The 16,993-nt window shown below is 41.5% G+C and overlaps 1 protein-coding gene and 1 long non-coding RNA gene across 4 annotated transcripts; one reads left to right on the top strand and one right to left on the bottom strand.

Annotated features, from left to right (window-relative positions):
• Positions 1–1,055: 1,055 nt before the first annotated feature.
• LOC101171050 (putative ribonuclease ZC3H12D) lies at positions 1,056–11,661 on the bottom strand. 3 transcript variants are annotated; one of them, XM_004083618.5, is made up of 7 exons: positions 11,299–11,661; positions 11,156–11,183; positions 10,356–10,750; positions 5,808–5,947; positions 3,470–3,704; positions 3,262–3,368; positions 1,056–2,364 (listed from the first exon to the last, which is right to left on the bottom strand). In XM_004083618.5, exons 3-7 carry the CDS (start codon positions 10,655–10,657, stop codon positions 1,532–1,534), a joined length of 1,617 nt encoding a protein of 538 aa, XP_004083666.1. In that variant the 5' UTR covers positions 10,658–10,750; positions 11,156–11,183; positions 11,299–11,661; the 3' UTR covers positions 1,056–1,531. The 3 variants fall into 3 exon arrangements, with proteins under 3 accessions (XP_004083666.1, XP_011489968.1, XP_020570177.1); XM_011491666.4 differs by lacking the exon at positions 11,156–11,183 and having other exon boundaries at positions 11,299–11,584; XM_020714518.3 differs by lacking the exon at positions 11,299–11,661 and having other exon boundaries at positions 11,156–11,261.
• Positions 3,544–7,539, top strand: LOC144990072 (uncharacterized). The gene is made up of 2 exons (XR_013654004.1): positions 3,544–3,778; positions 5,798–7,539. It is a non-coding gene; the product is annotated as an uncharacterized LOC144990072 (long non-coding RNA).
• Positions 11,662–16,993: the final 5,332 nt, after the last annotated feature.

Below are 16,993 nucleotides of genomic sequence, written 5' to 3'. Positions count from 1 at the left end.
TGAAGCTGTCAAACAGAGAACTGGACCGAGTGAATGTGATGTCATCAGATGTCAGTAAGCAGTGACTGATCTGAGTCAACCTGTCTATGCTGGCTGCTCTCACCAATCACCAATCATCTTGTTGGAAGGCCACACCCCTACCACTTCAAAGCGGGCTACATGAAATCTGTCAAACATTTCAGTGTGAGACCGCATACTTTTATTGAAGCATCCGATTGGTCCGTTTTGAACTTAACCAAGAACATGTTTTTTAAAAAAAAAAGAAAAGTATCTGAGCAAGAATAGTTATTCTGACAAATAGAATGACTGATTAATAGCAGTTCATTTCTCAACAGAGGGGATTTTGACTTGAAACCAGCAGGGACTTCCTGTTTGGAACACCAGAATGGAAGGGTTTACCCCCACCCAAATAAGTTAATTGCAATCAACTGAATGAAAAAAACGGAATTTATAACATAAATATTAGGTCTTGTTTAATTAACCTTAAATGTGGGCGTGGCCTACTGATTGAATTATTGAGGTCATGTTCTAGTTTTCCTCTGCTCTTTTGTCTGTTTTCTGGGGTTTGACGTCAAATTACGCTGACAACAGAGCTGAAAAACTGGTTTCAGATGAGCCCAACCTTAACTTACCGTCAGAACAGTCCTGGTTTAGAAAACCACACATCCGTTTCAAATAAATGCTTAAGTCTTGCTCATTATTGGCTACAAATCCCACAATGCATTGCAATAAGTACAGAAGAGCTGCTGATTTTATCCAAACAACGAAAGGACTGGACCAAGCTTTAGGCAGATCCTGAGAAAAGTTTGTTTGTAAGTGAAGACAGTTTAACAATTTATAAATAGGTTGATGAACTAATTGAAACTCGTTGCCTGTCAGACATATTTTGTTTGAAATTATCCAAACCTTAATGAGGAAATGTTTGGATTCGTTTCTGAGCAGTTGGGAAATCTTGAACTTGTGTAGATGTTAACATTTGTCTGAACTGAAGGTGAATGTAGGCTTAGCCAGCAGGGGGAAGCAAACAGCAGGGTTACTCAGAACAGGGAGCCAGACAGCTTAAGGTGCTTTTATTAAAAGGTGCAGTAGAAACATAAAGCTTTAAGGCGTGGACCTTCACAGAGGTCCAGAAGGCTGTTCCTCATTTTGAGGCGATGGAAAAAAAAAATCAGCTCAATAGAGCTGAGACCATTACATCTTAACACATTGTGCTATCCAAGGCACTTTTAACGTTGAGAGTTGGGTCATCTAGACCCCACAAGACGCTGAATCTTTTTTCTTCAATGATTTGTGATCTTCACTGGTGTCCATGGATTACATAAAATCTTTCCACCTTTATCCACCTTTGTCATAGATAGAACAAGGGTTAAATCCAGATAAAGACGAGCTGTCCCTTTACCAGATCACTCATTAATGCTTTGGATTGTCTGAACTGAGCATGTGCAGTTTAAGGTGGAGTCCTCACTTTGTTCCAGTGACCTGTGCTGAAGAACTTCTTGTAGGCTTTAGGTTGAAGAACCAGGTTAAATGCTTAGAAGACTGTGTGGTTGGTTCTGTGGCTCTGGATGAGTCTGATCAGTTCATACAAGTCTGATATGTGGGGGTGTGCAGTCATGACTGCCTCCACCAGGTTTGGGGGGAAAAGTGTGCTCAGTTGGCTCTTCAGACCCTTCCGGTGCTCGCTGGCCTGGTTCTGAGCTTGCCTGCTTAGTTTGGATTCACACTGAATGACCTGCCCCCATGGGTTTCTGGGCAGGCTGTAGGGCGGTCCAACATACCCCTTCTCTGAAGTATGGACCCGGAGTTCAGGGGGGTGGTATGAAGACAGTGGTGGGCAGGAGCTCCACCCGGGCTGACACTGCTGTCCGGAAGACATCCTGGCCTGCTGCTGACCACACCTGCATGATGGGGTCTCGCAGTATGGGGGGCTGTAACCTTGTTTGTCCATATCAGAGGTGCAGCCCTGATATGACCCAGAGTGGGAGGAGTCTCTGTGGCTCAAGCAGCAGCTGCCCACCCCGCTGCTGTAGCTATGCAGATGCAGGTCTGCTGTGTAGTCCTGGAGGTGGAACCTGTTGAAGGAGCTCTCCAGAGAGCCGAAGGCCTCATCTACTTCGGAGCTCGAGTAGAAGTTGAGGCTGGAGTGTCCGCTGAGAGCGCTGGAGCTGTGAGAACCCTGGAAGTCATCTGTGCTCAGTGGCGGGCTGGATGAGGGGTGTTTGAGCTCGGAGAGATATGCAGTTTGTGAGACAGTTTTGGCTCGGTCCCCTTGAGCCCTTAGTTCATCGGCCACTGACATCTGAGACTGGTTTGTCCTCTCCGGATGATAGAACTTGCATTTGACTCCGTAAGTACATTTCTTTCCTGCAACATGGATACAAGGCAACGTGAATCTAAACAATATTGAACCACTGAACAATAGTTTAGAGTTAACGATCACTTTCTGTCTCCAAGACACCAAAGATCAATTTTGTCTGACTATGGTCAGTACAGAACCACTTCTTTAGTGTTTGCATTTTTTCTTTTCTAGGCCTATTAGAACTTTTGCCAAAGTCTTTACTTTTTTGTTTTGGAAACTATAGGCAGATATCGGAGCTACCTGACTAAAATGACATTTACACTCAGGACGTTGTACAGTTTTTTGTGAATGCCTTATCTTCATTTTCTTAATCTAGTAAAGATTTGGTCTCGAGGCTTCCTCTGTGGTTTTCTAACGCCAATGAAACAGATTTTGTACACCTGAGTGTGAAAAATGTACCATTGCCCTGAGGGTGTAGTGGATTACAGTTGCAATCCGAAACCATTTGGTGATTTAACTCATTGGTCCAACTCTTGATGCAAAGCTTGATGTTTGCCGCTACTTTAGAGTCCTTGCTGTTGCCCAAATGTGGTTTTCAACCCACAACTTCCTCTACTCAGACCAGACACTACAACAAGGCAATGGGTGTCCCAGTGACTCAGTTATTTTAGATCACCTGATTTAGATGTTCTTTTGATCAGAGAAAGAAAGGACAGAGGCAGCCCTTGAAGTCTGGAATCAGACACCCCTGGACTGGATTTATGAACTGGTCCAAACTCAGGATGGTTCTTCAGGGTCAAATGTTTTTCAGTGACTGACCTACTTGGGTTGCTAGATGTGTAAAAAAAACTTCCCAAGTAAACTGACACTGGAGGTGTCCGTCTGTCCAGTTTACTTGGGAAGTAAACTGGACAACTGGACTTGTTGATTCTAACAATGAAATCTTGTGATTGTGTACTCACCGTAAGGACAGTGCTGCATCCTGTTGTCAGGACTCCACGTTTTTTTTCTCAGAAACTCGTCAATGGTGGGACCATTTCTACCCAGAGGGTCATCTGGAGGCATGAACCTGCAGCACATAGAAGATTATTCAGAAAGCTGTACAAATGGTGGTTCTCCCACGGTTCCTGCTCAGAATCCGCACACATCTTTGCAAACTGAAGGACTCACTTGTCGTTTGCAAATGTGTACATAAGTAGCCGCTCCTCGATGAATTTCTTCCACTGGGGGTTCTCCATCTGCAGGTCCCGGTAGTTGTCGTTGGAGACGATGATGCCGTCCACCTCCAAGGCCAGCTTGACGATGTAACGGTCGTCGTAGCACACCACCCTCTTGCCGTTCACGCAACGGGATGGCGTGTACACCAGGATCTTCCTCCTCTCCAGCTCGTGGAGAACATGTTGATCTGGAAGACAGTTGCAGAGCTGCTGTTACCCCAACTGACTACCACCCGACTTCCTGTTTGACGCAAGTTTGAAAGTAAGTCAGTCAGTTCATCAACTGACCACTAGCAAGTCTGCCCCTATTTACTTTACATAAAAATTCTAACAACAGCATGCAAAATACCACTAGAAAAGTTAAATCAAGAAAAGGATGTTTTGGAGGAAAAATTATTAAAACATCTCTTTAAAGACAAAATTACAAGCAAAAATAAAAAATACTGAACATTAAAAAATATTACAGTAAAGGATAAAGAATAATTAAAAGACAGTTTATTTAAAAGCTACACTTAAAAGGAGGATTCCAAAAAGATTTTTTTCAATGCTTGAAATAAATGTACGGTAGTCCTTAGACTCTCACACAACCATGTGTTGGCTTCTAGGATTGTTTTTATTGTTTTTTTTACTTTTTTATTTCAATGACATTTTTTCTTTTCCTTTTTTTAAATCTAAAACGAAGTTACACTTAGTTTTTTGATCGACTTCCCTAGAACTTTTCTGTCCTTGAGGGATTGTTTGTCCCGCCTATTTCCATAATTGGAACATGCTTGTGTTTAGTGATGTCATCACACTTTCCTCATGCCTAAAAGTCTTTTGAAAAATAGTAACAGATAAATTATCTTGCTTCTTGGTAGTTTTTCTTGCATCCTACATAAAATTCTCCCTTTAAACTTGAAGTTAAGCACCTCAATATCTGTACATGTGCTCCATTTTTCTCTGGAAACTATTAAAAAAAATTGTAGCATGAAGGAACATGAACAACATTCTGGATTTGAGTGCTTTGTCTTTCACTTCCTCATTTTTTTGGAGGCCTCAGCACTTTCATTGTTAAAATTGATCTCAGTCCACTTTATGAGTGTAGCGGGATTGGAATTTACCTGCAGCTGTAGGTCTGCACACCCACGTATGCCCATGCATGCATAAGGAGAAGTTTGGTTCTCTGATGCATCTGGTGATAGTAGCCAGAAACATTGCTGCCTTTGTCATGAAAACAAACAGCTACTCTTTTTTTAGGTTGTTTACCAGACATGTTTTGTCTGCGTTACAGTCAGAGTTTTGCTTTAAAGATAATTTTTTAGAATGTTGAGTTTAGATTCAATTGTTTTCAATGGGTTTGCTTTGAACCCCAACAAAAGATGCAGAAAGTCTGAAATTAATTTATTTTATTTTCCATTACAAGTTGTATTTAATAGTTCATTAAGATTCATAACATCTAACAATAGTTCACAAACAAGCATTTATAAACACACTGAAATGTATTAAATAGAAAGATAATTATGGTTTCCACGTGTAAATATTTTTTATTATGATGATTTTATTGCTTAATGTTGTATTTAGGATTCTTTTCTGGAAATTTTGGATACAACAATTCAGCTATTATAATAAATTCATTTTTATTAGACAGAAAAAATCAAATACAGCAATGAACATTTTGTGAAATTCTTTTTGGAATTTTCATTTGTATTTCAAAACAAAAGATGTTCCCAATTTGCAACCACAAACTGCAGTAACAGTTTGTAGGCTCATATTTGTAGTAAAATTAAGGGTATACAGTATAATTTGTCCCGCAATCCATAAGTCTTTATTTATTCATATTCATCTTGATTGACTGACTCTTGATAGATTTTTATTTTTTATTTGTTGTTGTCAAAAGTTGTTATCTTTTGCAATATTATTATAATTGATGTATTAGAACTTTAAAAAATAAATAAAGACAATCTGTTTGTTAAAGTAGGGACCAGAGGGCATCAGGTATGATGAGATGGTGGCACTGTGGACTGCTGCTGCCTCTAAACCAGAATCAAAGTGTTTGTTGACACATAAGTCTCAATGCCAGTGTCTCTGGGTAAATCACTAATATTTCCTAATTTAACATTGATCCCATACTCCTCTAGATATTGGCCTTGAGAAAACACTGAAGAACTTTGTAACAGACCGGATGATTAGGATTTCACCTAAAAAACCATTTTACACACTTATTCCTGTCAGTCATCTACCAGAGGACCAGTTTGGAGATCAACACTAACTCGAGGACCTGACTCTATTCCTTCATGCTCAGGTGAGCTTACCTGTGATGGGCGCTTCAGGCCGTGGTGTCTCCTTCCTCCACAGTGGGACAAACACGGTGATGTCCCGCAGACCTCTGTCCCAGAACCAGCTGACTGCCAGCTGGAGACCCTGGCACGAGAACACTTTTTTGTCGCCGTGGCTGCAAAGATAAAACACTGAGAGTCAAGCTGAGTATCATCAACTCATTTCTACCTTTCTTCTGTTTATAGCATGCTGAGAGTTTCTCTAAAAAAACAGCTTCAAAAATGAGTTTAAATATTTGGTGTTCCTAACTAATGGAATAGTGGGTTGGAAATGTAATGTAAGAAGACCTTGACATTTGTTTCAAGAACAGAGAATGGAGCTTTTTTTTGTGCGGGTTGTTGAATCGTGACAGCAGCAGTTTTGCATTATCTGTCATGTGACTGGATTTACCAAACGTTCTGATCCAGCAGTCCTGGGTGTTGAAATAGAGGACAAAGATGAAACCATCAACTTCCTGTTTTTAAGATCCAAACTGTATGTGGAACTGAAATATGACTGGAGAACAAAGTCGATCAGAGCAGCAAATTTAGAAGGTCTGATTTGGTTTTATTGTATGCTTAAGGTTAGGGAATGCAAGAAAGCTTCTTTAATAATAGAACGACTAACATGTGAATGCCTCACGCCTGTAAGGGTTACCCCTGCAGACAGACTTATTTTCACAAAGCAGGTACTAAAGATAAAGTGTCATATGTATTATATGGGCTCCATAAATGTGCTTTCATAACTGTGTTGACAGTGAACTCCTGCTTTTATTTAGCCCTACAGCTTGCTCTAAAAACTAGGTGTTTTTTTTCTTTTGCATATTTAAAGGCTTTGAGACCTAAAAAAACATTTTTTTTCTTCAAAGGTGTGTATTAGGGTGGATTCACCTTAGAAGGTTTAATCCACTCTGGTTTGTTTTTTTCTGATAGTTCTCTTGCAACTGACTCCAGACTAAATACGGTGACTTTCACAGTAAGATTGTCCCGCAGGCTCAGTTTGATGGCAAAGCATGCTAATAGTTTTACACACTTTGGTCTGGTCTGGTTTGGTTTTTATGTACGATGCTCTCAGAAGTGAACCAAACTGCCTGGAAAAGTCCCACACTTCCGAACGTCTCAGTGGCCTTGTGGTAAAGTGTCTGCCCTGAGACACTGTTGTGCGTTCAAATCCACGATCGAGACACCCTAACGTCTCCCTGCTAGACACTCAGCATTAGGGTTTGGATTGGGAGGTTAAACCACCAAATGGTTCCCAATCGAGGTTGTCTAACCACTCCATCAGGGAATAGGTCAAATGTGAAGAACAAATTTCACACACCCAGGTGTGTGAAATCTAATGGGACGTTAACATGAAATCTACCTTCATTTATGGACCTCATTACCTGTCTTACCTGCTCCACTTACATGACGTCAGTACTTTTTTGACCCTCAAGTGAAGAGAGAACCTCACTCTAAAGGGAACCAGAGTTTAGGTTAACTCTTCACAAACATGGACAATCCAACCCAACGAACCCTGATGTGAATCAAATCTGACATTATCAATGTGCCCTAAGTGGACCCAGGTCTACTTAGTTCATCAGACAAAAAAGATGACAGCTGCAGATTAAACAACTTCCCATAAACTGGATCTAAAGATTAACCTGGGGGAAAATTGTGGAACATGTCTTCTAAGTTTAATGCTGTAGTGACATTAGTGTTGTTTTACAAATAAACGTTATGTAACTAACAAGGTCTGCTGGTTTTCTTCTTCATGGGCTCCATTGACTGTTTTACCATCAAAGCTTGTTTTGAGCAACACCACTCAAATTGATTTATTTTTTTTACAAGCAGTTTGCTTTGGTTTCATTTTTAATCTGGCCCTCCAAGTGCCATGTGCAAAGAATTCCATCATGTATTAGTGGCAGGATCCTGACATTGTCCCAGTGTGAAGACACCCATCCGTGTGAAATGTTTAACGAGTCTAACGTCAGCATAACTGGTCTGAACTGGTCCTGATGATAAAAGTTCAAAGTTGCTCCGTTCTTTTCTGTCTCAAGTAACGCAACAGTAGCTTTTAGCCAAATGGTTGCAACTCAACAACAAAAACACAGAATCAAAGCATGATAACAAAATTAAAAATACAGCTGCAGTTGAAGCTTTAAAGGTACAAAACCTTTCATGATCGAGTTTGTTGAATACTTTTACTTGTAGATGTCTTTGTTTGATCTGAGAATTAAAGAAGCAACTTTACAATTTTGATATTTAACTGTTGTTTTTATGTAACTCTTGTGCTATCCTAGGCACTTTAATGTTGGGAGTTGGGTCATCTAGACCCACTAGACAGTGCTCTGAACCTTTTTTCTTCAATGATTTGTGATCTTCACTGGTGTCCGTGGATTACATGAAATCTTTCCACCTTTATCCACCTTTGTCATGGTATGGAGAACATGTCAATGTAAGGGTGGGGTCATAGGATAGCACAAGGGTTAAGGCATCTTTGTTTCAATTTGGATTGGAAGGTTGTAACAACCGTCAAGCTTGGGATTTGAACCAACCAGTGAGTGATTGCTCATCCTGAACCTCCAGGTTGCAGAAGCTGACATTACTAGGACGACAAGATGAAACAACCCCGTACGCTATTGTAAATTTAACACATAAAACTAGTGGGAAAACAGTTGTAACCACTAAATGTAAATATGTTGAAGACCTAAATAGCTGTAAATGGAATGCAGCAGAGCAAGATGAAACAATAAACACTGTTAATCTCTAACCACAGCTAAGTACGGTTTATTGTTCCCTCAATCGTCCGACTTCCTGGATGTTTTTGAGTGAAAGAAACGTTCACACTTGAAGTCAAAGGACCAATGAAGCGCACAAAAATGAAATTCAGCCTGGACGAATTAGACAGCCGTGAGAAAGTGAATGGCTAACCTGGCAGAGGCTTACAGTGAGGTTTGGGTGTGGCCGCTGCGGGGGATTTTTTGATTCCAGCTTTCTTGTTTTTGTAGTCTAGAGATAACCTGTGTTTGTGATCCTCGTGTCTTTAGGAGATGACAGCTGCATTTTATTTGGCAAAAAGCACTCCAGCTGCTTTTCAAACACTAAGATCGTGGAAATGAGAGAGAAAATTGAGCTTTCGCAAAAAGGTAGATTATTTTATTAAGTAATAAACATAGTAAAACTAGCATAAGCAAGTATAATATAGACCACTTATCTGTAGTGTAGGAAGTGCACTAAGTGAATACTTCTTCAGACGAAATTAGAACATTTTAAGTAAACAATTATATAAGTAGCAGCTGAAAAGGAACACAGTCAACAGGCTACTCATTAGCCATGTTGGCATGTTTACAATAACACTCAACCTTGTTTGCAACTGATTGACATTTTGACTGAATGTCATGTACCTCAAAACAAGCACAACCAGATTTAATCCATACATATTTAAGTGGGCCTTACAGTGTGTAAAAGACAGTAAGTATAATTGCAGTACACTTAAATAGAGTTTTTTTTTTTTGCTAAGGGTCTGCTTTCATTCTGTTTCGGTAACAAATATTAATAGAAAATCCCATCTCAGTTGTGTTTTCCACACGTCTGATCGGTGCATGTCTGCACGGGAAACTAGTTGCATAAAGTTTTGTGAGGCATCAGAACAGATTCACAGCAGGATTGTATGAGCAGCTGATAACACGGAGAGAGATGCATGCAACTCTGAAAGAAGAAGTTCGCGTGTTTGAACCAACAGAATAACATTTTTCTTTGCTTGGATGCACTTCTTACCTGGTTAACAGGTGTAACCGTTAAGGCTTGCAGTGAGCTTCCTCTTAGTTCATGTTCTTACAGGAATTAGTGTGTGACCGCAGCTCTCTTTTGTTTCCTGCTCTGGTTTCCTGCAGCAGCACTCTGGTGTTTTTTTGTTTTTTTTTCTCGGGTTGAATTTTGACTCAGAACTTCCTTGTCCACCACTTTGGGTGAAGTATGTAACACGTGACAGTGACCCAGCAGTTTTGTCTCACATGCAGTAACAAAAGAAGTAATGCTAGGAATTCTGCTTGAGGGCGATGCTGCAGATCTGGGGATGAACCAAATCTGGTTGAGGTACAGATCCTAACTGACCTGTAAGTCATGCAGAAGTTTCATGCTGTTTGCAGCTTTGGATTTTAATCACCCGAAACTGCAGCATTTTCTTGTCAGGAAGTATAAAAGAAGATCATCTCTGATCTGATCTAGAAATAGGAGCCGAAATGATCAGATGTTGCTTTTCAAATCGACAAGAGGAAGTGTGCAGCAACTGAATCCATCAAGCCAAACTGACTTCAACAACCAGACTGTGATGTGAGCTTAGATTTTTTTATTGAGGAGCTGCAAACAGTTTTGTTTTTTCAGAAAAAAGAGGAAATAGGAATCTTTATTGTTTCTTGTACTAAATAAATAAATCCCATGAAAGCAGAAGCTGCTGCTGAACTTTAGCAAACTGAACCGTTTGGGTCAATTTTGGTAAATGACTGTGAAAGTCTGTAATCTGACTCTGATGACCAAACCTTTAGAAATCAAAACAAGACTCACCTCATGGCCACATTGCTGCCGTCTATCACCACGGATCTGAATCCAGACCCCAGCTCTCTGTCAGGGGCGGTTCTGGTCCTGCTGGGGCTCGGGCTGCAGCCCCGTGCCACCAGCTTGGGACTGCTGGGGACGCTCTTGTTGGCGTGGGTGCGAGCCTGGCAGGTCTTGATGAGCTCCTCCAGGATGTCATTGGTCTGGGCGTCGTGCCGCAGGTTCTCAAGAACCCTGAGAATGTCCCCGTGAGAGTATCCGAGCTTCAGGAACCGCTCCACCTTGGTGTTCTGCTGCTGTTGGTGATCCATGACCTGCTGTGGGTCGGACACCTCTCTCCGCTCTGACTGGGGAGTCCCACTTCTCTCCTCCTTATTGTGCCTCAGTGTCTCCACGGCAACCGCCTGTATTTTGGAACGGTTGACAGGTGTAAAAAAGGAGGGGGCGGAGACAAAGACAACAGGAAGCAGAGCTGCGGCCTGCTGGGGCTTTTCGCACAGATTGCAGTGTGCTGACAGAACGAGCGCTGGTTACCACATCCTCATGACCGAGAGCGCAAACACCGGCTGACGTCACCCCCCCCCCCCCCCCACACACACACACAAAAGCCCCCGTCACAACACAGGGGAAGCGGGGACAACACACCATATCAGCTCTAATTTTAAACTTTGACTCACAAAATCAGCCACCAAAACATAAATGGGTGGAAAGAAAAATGAATGGGCACCAATGCCATGACCTTCTCCCCTTATAAAGGTGAAAGTTGAGGATTGACGCAACCATTCTTCCCCAAACGTTTTAAAGTTTACCTTCTCACTTCCTCCACAGCAGCTTCTCCTGCAGGAGGATGTAGAACTAGAAAACCTGAACTGTGGTTTCGCCAGGTAACTTCTCAGTGAAACTCTGGTCAAAAAGCTTCAGCACAAACATAACTGCTGTCATTTGGACTTACTGGATTTTGGTGGATCTCAGCAGGCGTCTGGTCTCCTCCTCTGAAGATCTGCAGTGTCGAACAGTCAGGCTGTTTGATTACTCACAGGAAGAAGAAGATGAGTAGAAAAAAAAAACTGGCAAGGAAGGAATGCTCTGTGCCCCCCCCCCCCCCCCCCAACTACTTCCTTATTGGAGAAAAAATATCTGTCCTTTCTTTTTCCCTTTGAGAAGTGGGAGAGCTCCTCCTGGTGTGCTGTGATCCGGCTGCAGTAGGTCTGCCATGGCCGCCGGTTTTCTCTTACAGTGAGACAAAAGCAGAGAGCTCTCCTGCTCCTCACAGGTGTTGGGACCTTTCCAGCTCTTCACAAACACACCCTTGACTACATGACGCCACACGCTGAGTCACTATTTACTGAACAACACAGAAGCAGACAGTGAAGAAAAAACCCAGCAGCATATCAACTTCACACAGCAATAGCTCCAGGGAGTTGTTTTTTTCTGGAAGATTTTCACTTTTTTTTTTTATTTTTCAATAAGTTAGTCCAGGATGTTTGACTGTTGTGTCGCATTCCTGGTTATTGTTCTTCCTGATTGGAGGAATGGGAGATTCCCACACCTTCTATTTTCCTCTTCCTCATATTTCACATCTCTGCCTCTAGGCTTGAACGCCTCTGAGCTTTTGTTTTTTTTTCACTCTGCTTGCTTAAAATAGATGTAGAGAATCTGTGTTCCTTAAGTCTACACGCAGCTGCACCTTCAGAACAAAAACCCCACTCAACCCTTTCACCGTCATCTGCAGCTCGCTCAGAATGCAGATGTTGACTGACAGATGACATGACCGCCATTCCAGCTGGCATCTCCAGTGGATTCCCATGAATTATAAAAACAAAAAATACCAAACAAGACGAACAAAAGAGACGTACATCTTTACACAGATCAAACTTGTTGATTGACTTGATTGGAAAAATAACAATTTTTTACCTGTGACCACATTTAATTACTCTTAGTCACAAATAGACATATATGAAACAAAACACGACACACTGAATCCATTAAATGTGTAGTTATTTAATCTTTTTAAAGGTCTGAATGGTCTGGCTCCAACATTTTATCTGAGCTGCTGCTGATAAACGCTCCAGGAGGAGGTTTAAAATCCTCCAATCAGCTTCTCCTGAAGGTTCCTCAACCATGACTCAAGTCCAAGGGTGACAGAATGATTGCAGCTGCTGCACCTAAAGTAAGGAATTGCCTTTTCCTCCACATCAGAGATTCTACAACTCGTTTAACCCTTGTGCTATCCCATGACTCCACCCTTACTTTGACGTGTTCTCCCTACCATGGTGGATAGAGGTGGAAAGATTCCATGAACTAGCTTTATGTCTAGTTCCAATGTTAAAGTGCCTAGGATAGCACAAGGGTTAAGTTTGAAATCCCCACTTCTTTTTACCTGTCATTTTTCCTCATGAACTATGGTTTCATTTACTCTTTTCATTCCACTGTTGCTTTAATTTCTTTGATTTTATTGTAAAACTGTTTTAATCTTTCTGGTTCTAGAATTAAGTTCAAGATCCTCCTGTTAACTTATAAGGCCTTACATGGAATGGCCCCGTCCTATATTAAGGACCTCATAGTCCCTTACCATCCAATAAGAACACTTCGCTCGCAAAATGCAGGACTGCTTGTGGTTCCTAGAATTAGTAAAAGTACGGTTGGAGGTAGAGCGTTTAGCCACCAAGCCCCTGTTTTATGGAATAAACTCCCAGCTCATATAAGAGAGGCCGACTCAGTTTCTACATTCAAAGCTAGACTGAAAACATTCCTCTTTGGACAGGCTTATTGTCAGACTAGTTAGTATTCAGAGATTATTTAACTTAATGTTAGTTTGTTTAAATTAAACTTAATAATAACTATTTCTTTAAAAAGGCTGCTAGAAGTTGAAGCTGGGGTAACTATGGTGCACTGGGGTTCTGTCCTCTTTCCTTTTTTACTTCTACCCTTCCTCTCCTCTATTCTTGATCATAATTTATCATTTAGTTCTCCATGCCTCTGTTTGGTGCAGTGCGATTCATGTATTGTCCCTCTTTTCCTCTCCCCTCCTGGGGAGTGGGAGTGCTTCCAGACTCCAGTTGGCTCATCCGTGCTCCAGTTCCTGACCGTTTACCTCGCCTTTGCTCCTGCTCCTACACCTGGCTGTGGATCCTGCCTCTGGCTCATCTCTGGCTCATTTCTGCTCTGTACCTGACCGAGTACCTCGTCTCTGCTCCTGCTCCCACACCTGGCTGTGGATCCTGTCTCAGGCTCATCTCTGGCTCGTCTCTGCTCTGTACCTGACCGAGTACCTCGTCTCTGCTCCTGCTCCTACACCTGGCTGTGGTTCCTGTCTCAGGCTCGACTCGCGCCTTTGACTGTCCCGATAACCACGGCTGGATGAAGCTCGTCTGCTGGACTTTTATATATGTAGTTGTAGATTTAGATAAGTTAATTCTTCTCTAAGATTTCTGGTAAATCGCCTGTCCGTCCTGGGGGAGGATCCCTCCTTCATGTGGGCACCCCTGAGGTTTCTTCGTTTTTTCCGGAATCCGGTTTTTTTGGGAGTTTTTCCTTACCGCGAAGGGGGGTCTAAGGGCAGGGATGCCAGTATAGCTTAGTCAGTTTGTTAGTTCATTTTAGTATTTTTCTATTGAACTCTTTGTATTCGTGATCCTTTTGATTTCATGTTTTACTTCGAAGCCCATCGAGACGACTGTTGTTGTGATTTTGGGCTATACAAATAAAATTGAATTGAATTGAATTGAATTGAATTGATGTTTTTGGCTGGCTCAGTGGTTAGCCCTCTCTCAACTTACAGTGTGAAGGCCCTTGTTTGAATCCTGGCTGGGTCCTTTCTGTGTGGAGTTTCTGTGTTCTTTTTGTGCATGTGTGGGTTTTCTCAGGGCGCTCTGACCTCCAAAAACACGTTTTAAAGTTTAACCGGAGTCCAAATTGCCCCTAGGTTGGTTCCGGCAACCCCATGACCCTAAAAGAGATTCAACTGTTTCTAATTTATGTTTTCATTACTGGTGCTTGTTTTGCAGTTAATGTTTTTGTCTTATTGTACAGAACTTTAGGAAACAGAAAGCTGTTTTTAAAGATGTGCTATGTAAATAAAATTGACATATTTATCTTTTAAAATAGTGCAATTTTCCATAACAACATGCCTCTAGTGGTTATTTGATGAACTGCATCTGGCTCCAGGTAGTTTAAATTCAGGAATCAAATGGATGCTGCTTGGAGACGTTCCAATGACCATACATGAAGATGAATTGAGCGTTTCTAAAGTTGAATTTAAATTTTAAGTGTTGAATTGTGTCCTAATTCCTTCTACGTAGATTTTTTCGCTTTTATCTCGGTGAACTGAATTGGCTTTTGTTCCTTTTACTTTTTAACCTGCCTCAAAGAGAAAGGCTTTCAATTTTTTCTTTCTTATTTAAAGTGAAATGTATTCATTTCCCCTGCGACAGACAGGCGACCTGTCCAGGATGTCATCTGGCTACGCCTGAAAGTGGCCGGGATAGGCTCCGGCAGGCCCAGGACCCTGAAAGGGACAAAACAGATTTAGACGATGAAGGAATGACTGAATGTCTAAATTTCCTCACATTTAAAAATAAAGTGAGTGAACTCTGGCTCGACATCATTATCGGATAGAGTTCCAGCCATCCTGTTCAATCCGTTGAGTGTATATAAGAACTGGACCGCAAGACTCCTCCCCCTTTGCGTTCCAAGCAGGAAATTTCCGCTGGTTCCAAAAAGCCAAAATCCTGTAGACTTTTATAGAGAAATTAACAGCAATTACTCAGTCGTTCTATTTGTCAAAATAAACGTTCTAGCTCTGTTACCTTTTTGAACATGTTTTTTTTCATTATATTTAGAAGTTATTCATGTTATAAACTGACCAACCATGTGCCTCAGTAAAAGTTTGTGGTGCCTCCTGGCTCCCACGTTGAACGATCGAAACATTTAAATAACCTGATTTGTGTAGCCCGCATTCAAGTGGCAGGGGTGTGGACTTCCAACAAGCTAAATCCTGATTGGTGAGACTGGTTGCAATAGAAACATTAACTCAGACTGAGTCCGACCAATCACTGCTTACTGACAAATCTGGCTCCAGCATGTCCATATTGTGAAAAAAATGGCGACTGAATTAGCTTATTTGGTTCAAACCAGAAGGAAATCTTTTTCTCCGGGTTCCCGGACTGAGCGCTCCGGGAACCCAGAACCAGAGTAGCCGCTGTCACCACTGGAAGTACAGGTGTTTTATAAGTTGGCCTGGATAGGTCTAATTCAGGAGATAGACCAGTGTAGCAGGAGTTGAACCCATTCCAGTGTGGGGCTCTGTGGTGCAGGTAGCATAACAGCGTCCATAAATAGAAGTTCTGCACTTGTATGTGCAGAGTTGGGCTAAACCCCAGGATTATTTGCAGAAGCATGAGGTAACGCGGAGGTGTTCGCACAGTGTGGGCGGATGGGGAAGTCTCTGCAGAAGCTTCCAACTATTGCATCAAAACCAAACTCTTTTTTTCTTTTTCCACTGTTCTGAGAGGTGTGAGCTTTCCAGGGGTTACCCCATCCACCCCAGCAAAGGTTGTTCAGCTCTCCCTCCTCAGTACTGCATCCTTTTTTCCATCACACCCCTACATAAATGCAGTATTTCGGGGAACTGCAGGTCTAGAGAAAAGGTGAAATAACGGGATGTGTCGTTGTTTGAGCCTTTACTAACAGAATCCAGTAAAGGTCTTGACAAATTCAAAAAGAAAAGTGTGACTCAGTTATGGAATGAATTTGACCAGCAAAGGAAAATCATTTTAAGCCAAATTCTTAAACAATGAATTTATATGCACATTTTTTTTATCTATAAAATGTGGCATTATTCAAAAGTCAAAATCCAGTAATGGCCATGTCTAATTTCTAGAGACTATGACAGCAGACTAAAGGGAGGCATAGTAGTGAAGTTATTCGTCTTAGTTTAGCTGAAAAGTTTTTTCCTTTTTGACAAAAGAAAAAATGGTCGACCAAATGTTTACACTAGGCAGCAGTGGATGCAGTTTATTTATTGAGGACAGAAACACAGCTAATAAAGTTTTGCTGATTTTGCGTAACTGTCCTGGAATTTTGGTTAGTGAATCGGATCATTTGAAATAAACCAATATCCCCAATAAATTGTATCAGAAACCACAAATTATGATAACCCCCCCCCCCCCAACACCCCTGTAACACCCTGTTTTTAGTTGCAGGTGAACTCTAATGCACTTCATTACAGCAAATGCAGCAAACCAAAGAGTAAAAGCAGAGAAAACATGGATGTAGATGACTCTATTGGTTGATAAGGCTTTCAATAATTTGATCTAAAAGTGTAAAAACAATTCCAAAACTTTAATTTATTGAATTAGAAGTCAAGAAACATAGGTGGTAGGCCTGCACAATATACCGCAAATGTATCGTTATCGCGACATCAAGCTGTGCAATATGCATACCGCAAAAGACGGTGAAAATCGCAATAAATGGTTACCTTGACCCTTGTTCTATCTTAGGCACTTTAACATTGGGAGTGGGGTCATCTAGACCCACTACTAGACAGTGCTCTGAACCTTTTTTCTTCAATGATTTGAGATCTTCACTGGTGTCCATGGATTCCATGAAATCTTTCCACCTTTATCCACCTTTGTCATGGTAGGAGA

Source organism: Oryzias latipes, chromosome 24 (assembly GCF_053564925.1).
Source record: "Oryzias latipes strain Hd-rR chromosome 24, Olatipes_Hd-rR_3.1".
Taxonomy (NCBI): domain Eukaryota; kingdom Metazoa; phylum Chordata; class Actinopteri; order Beloniformes; family Adrianichthyidae; genus Oryzias; species Oryzias latipes.
Note: the sequence above shows the minus strand (reverse complement) of the source record. Positions and strands in the feature narration are given on the sequence as shown.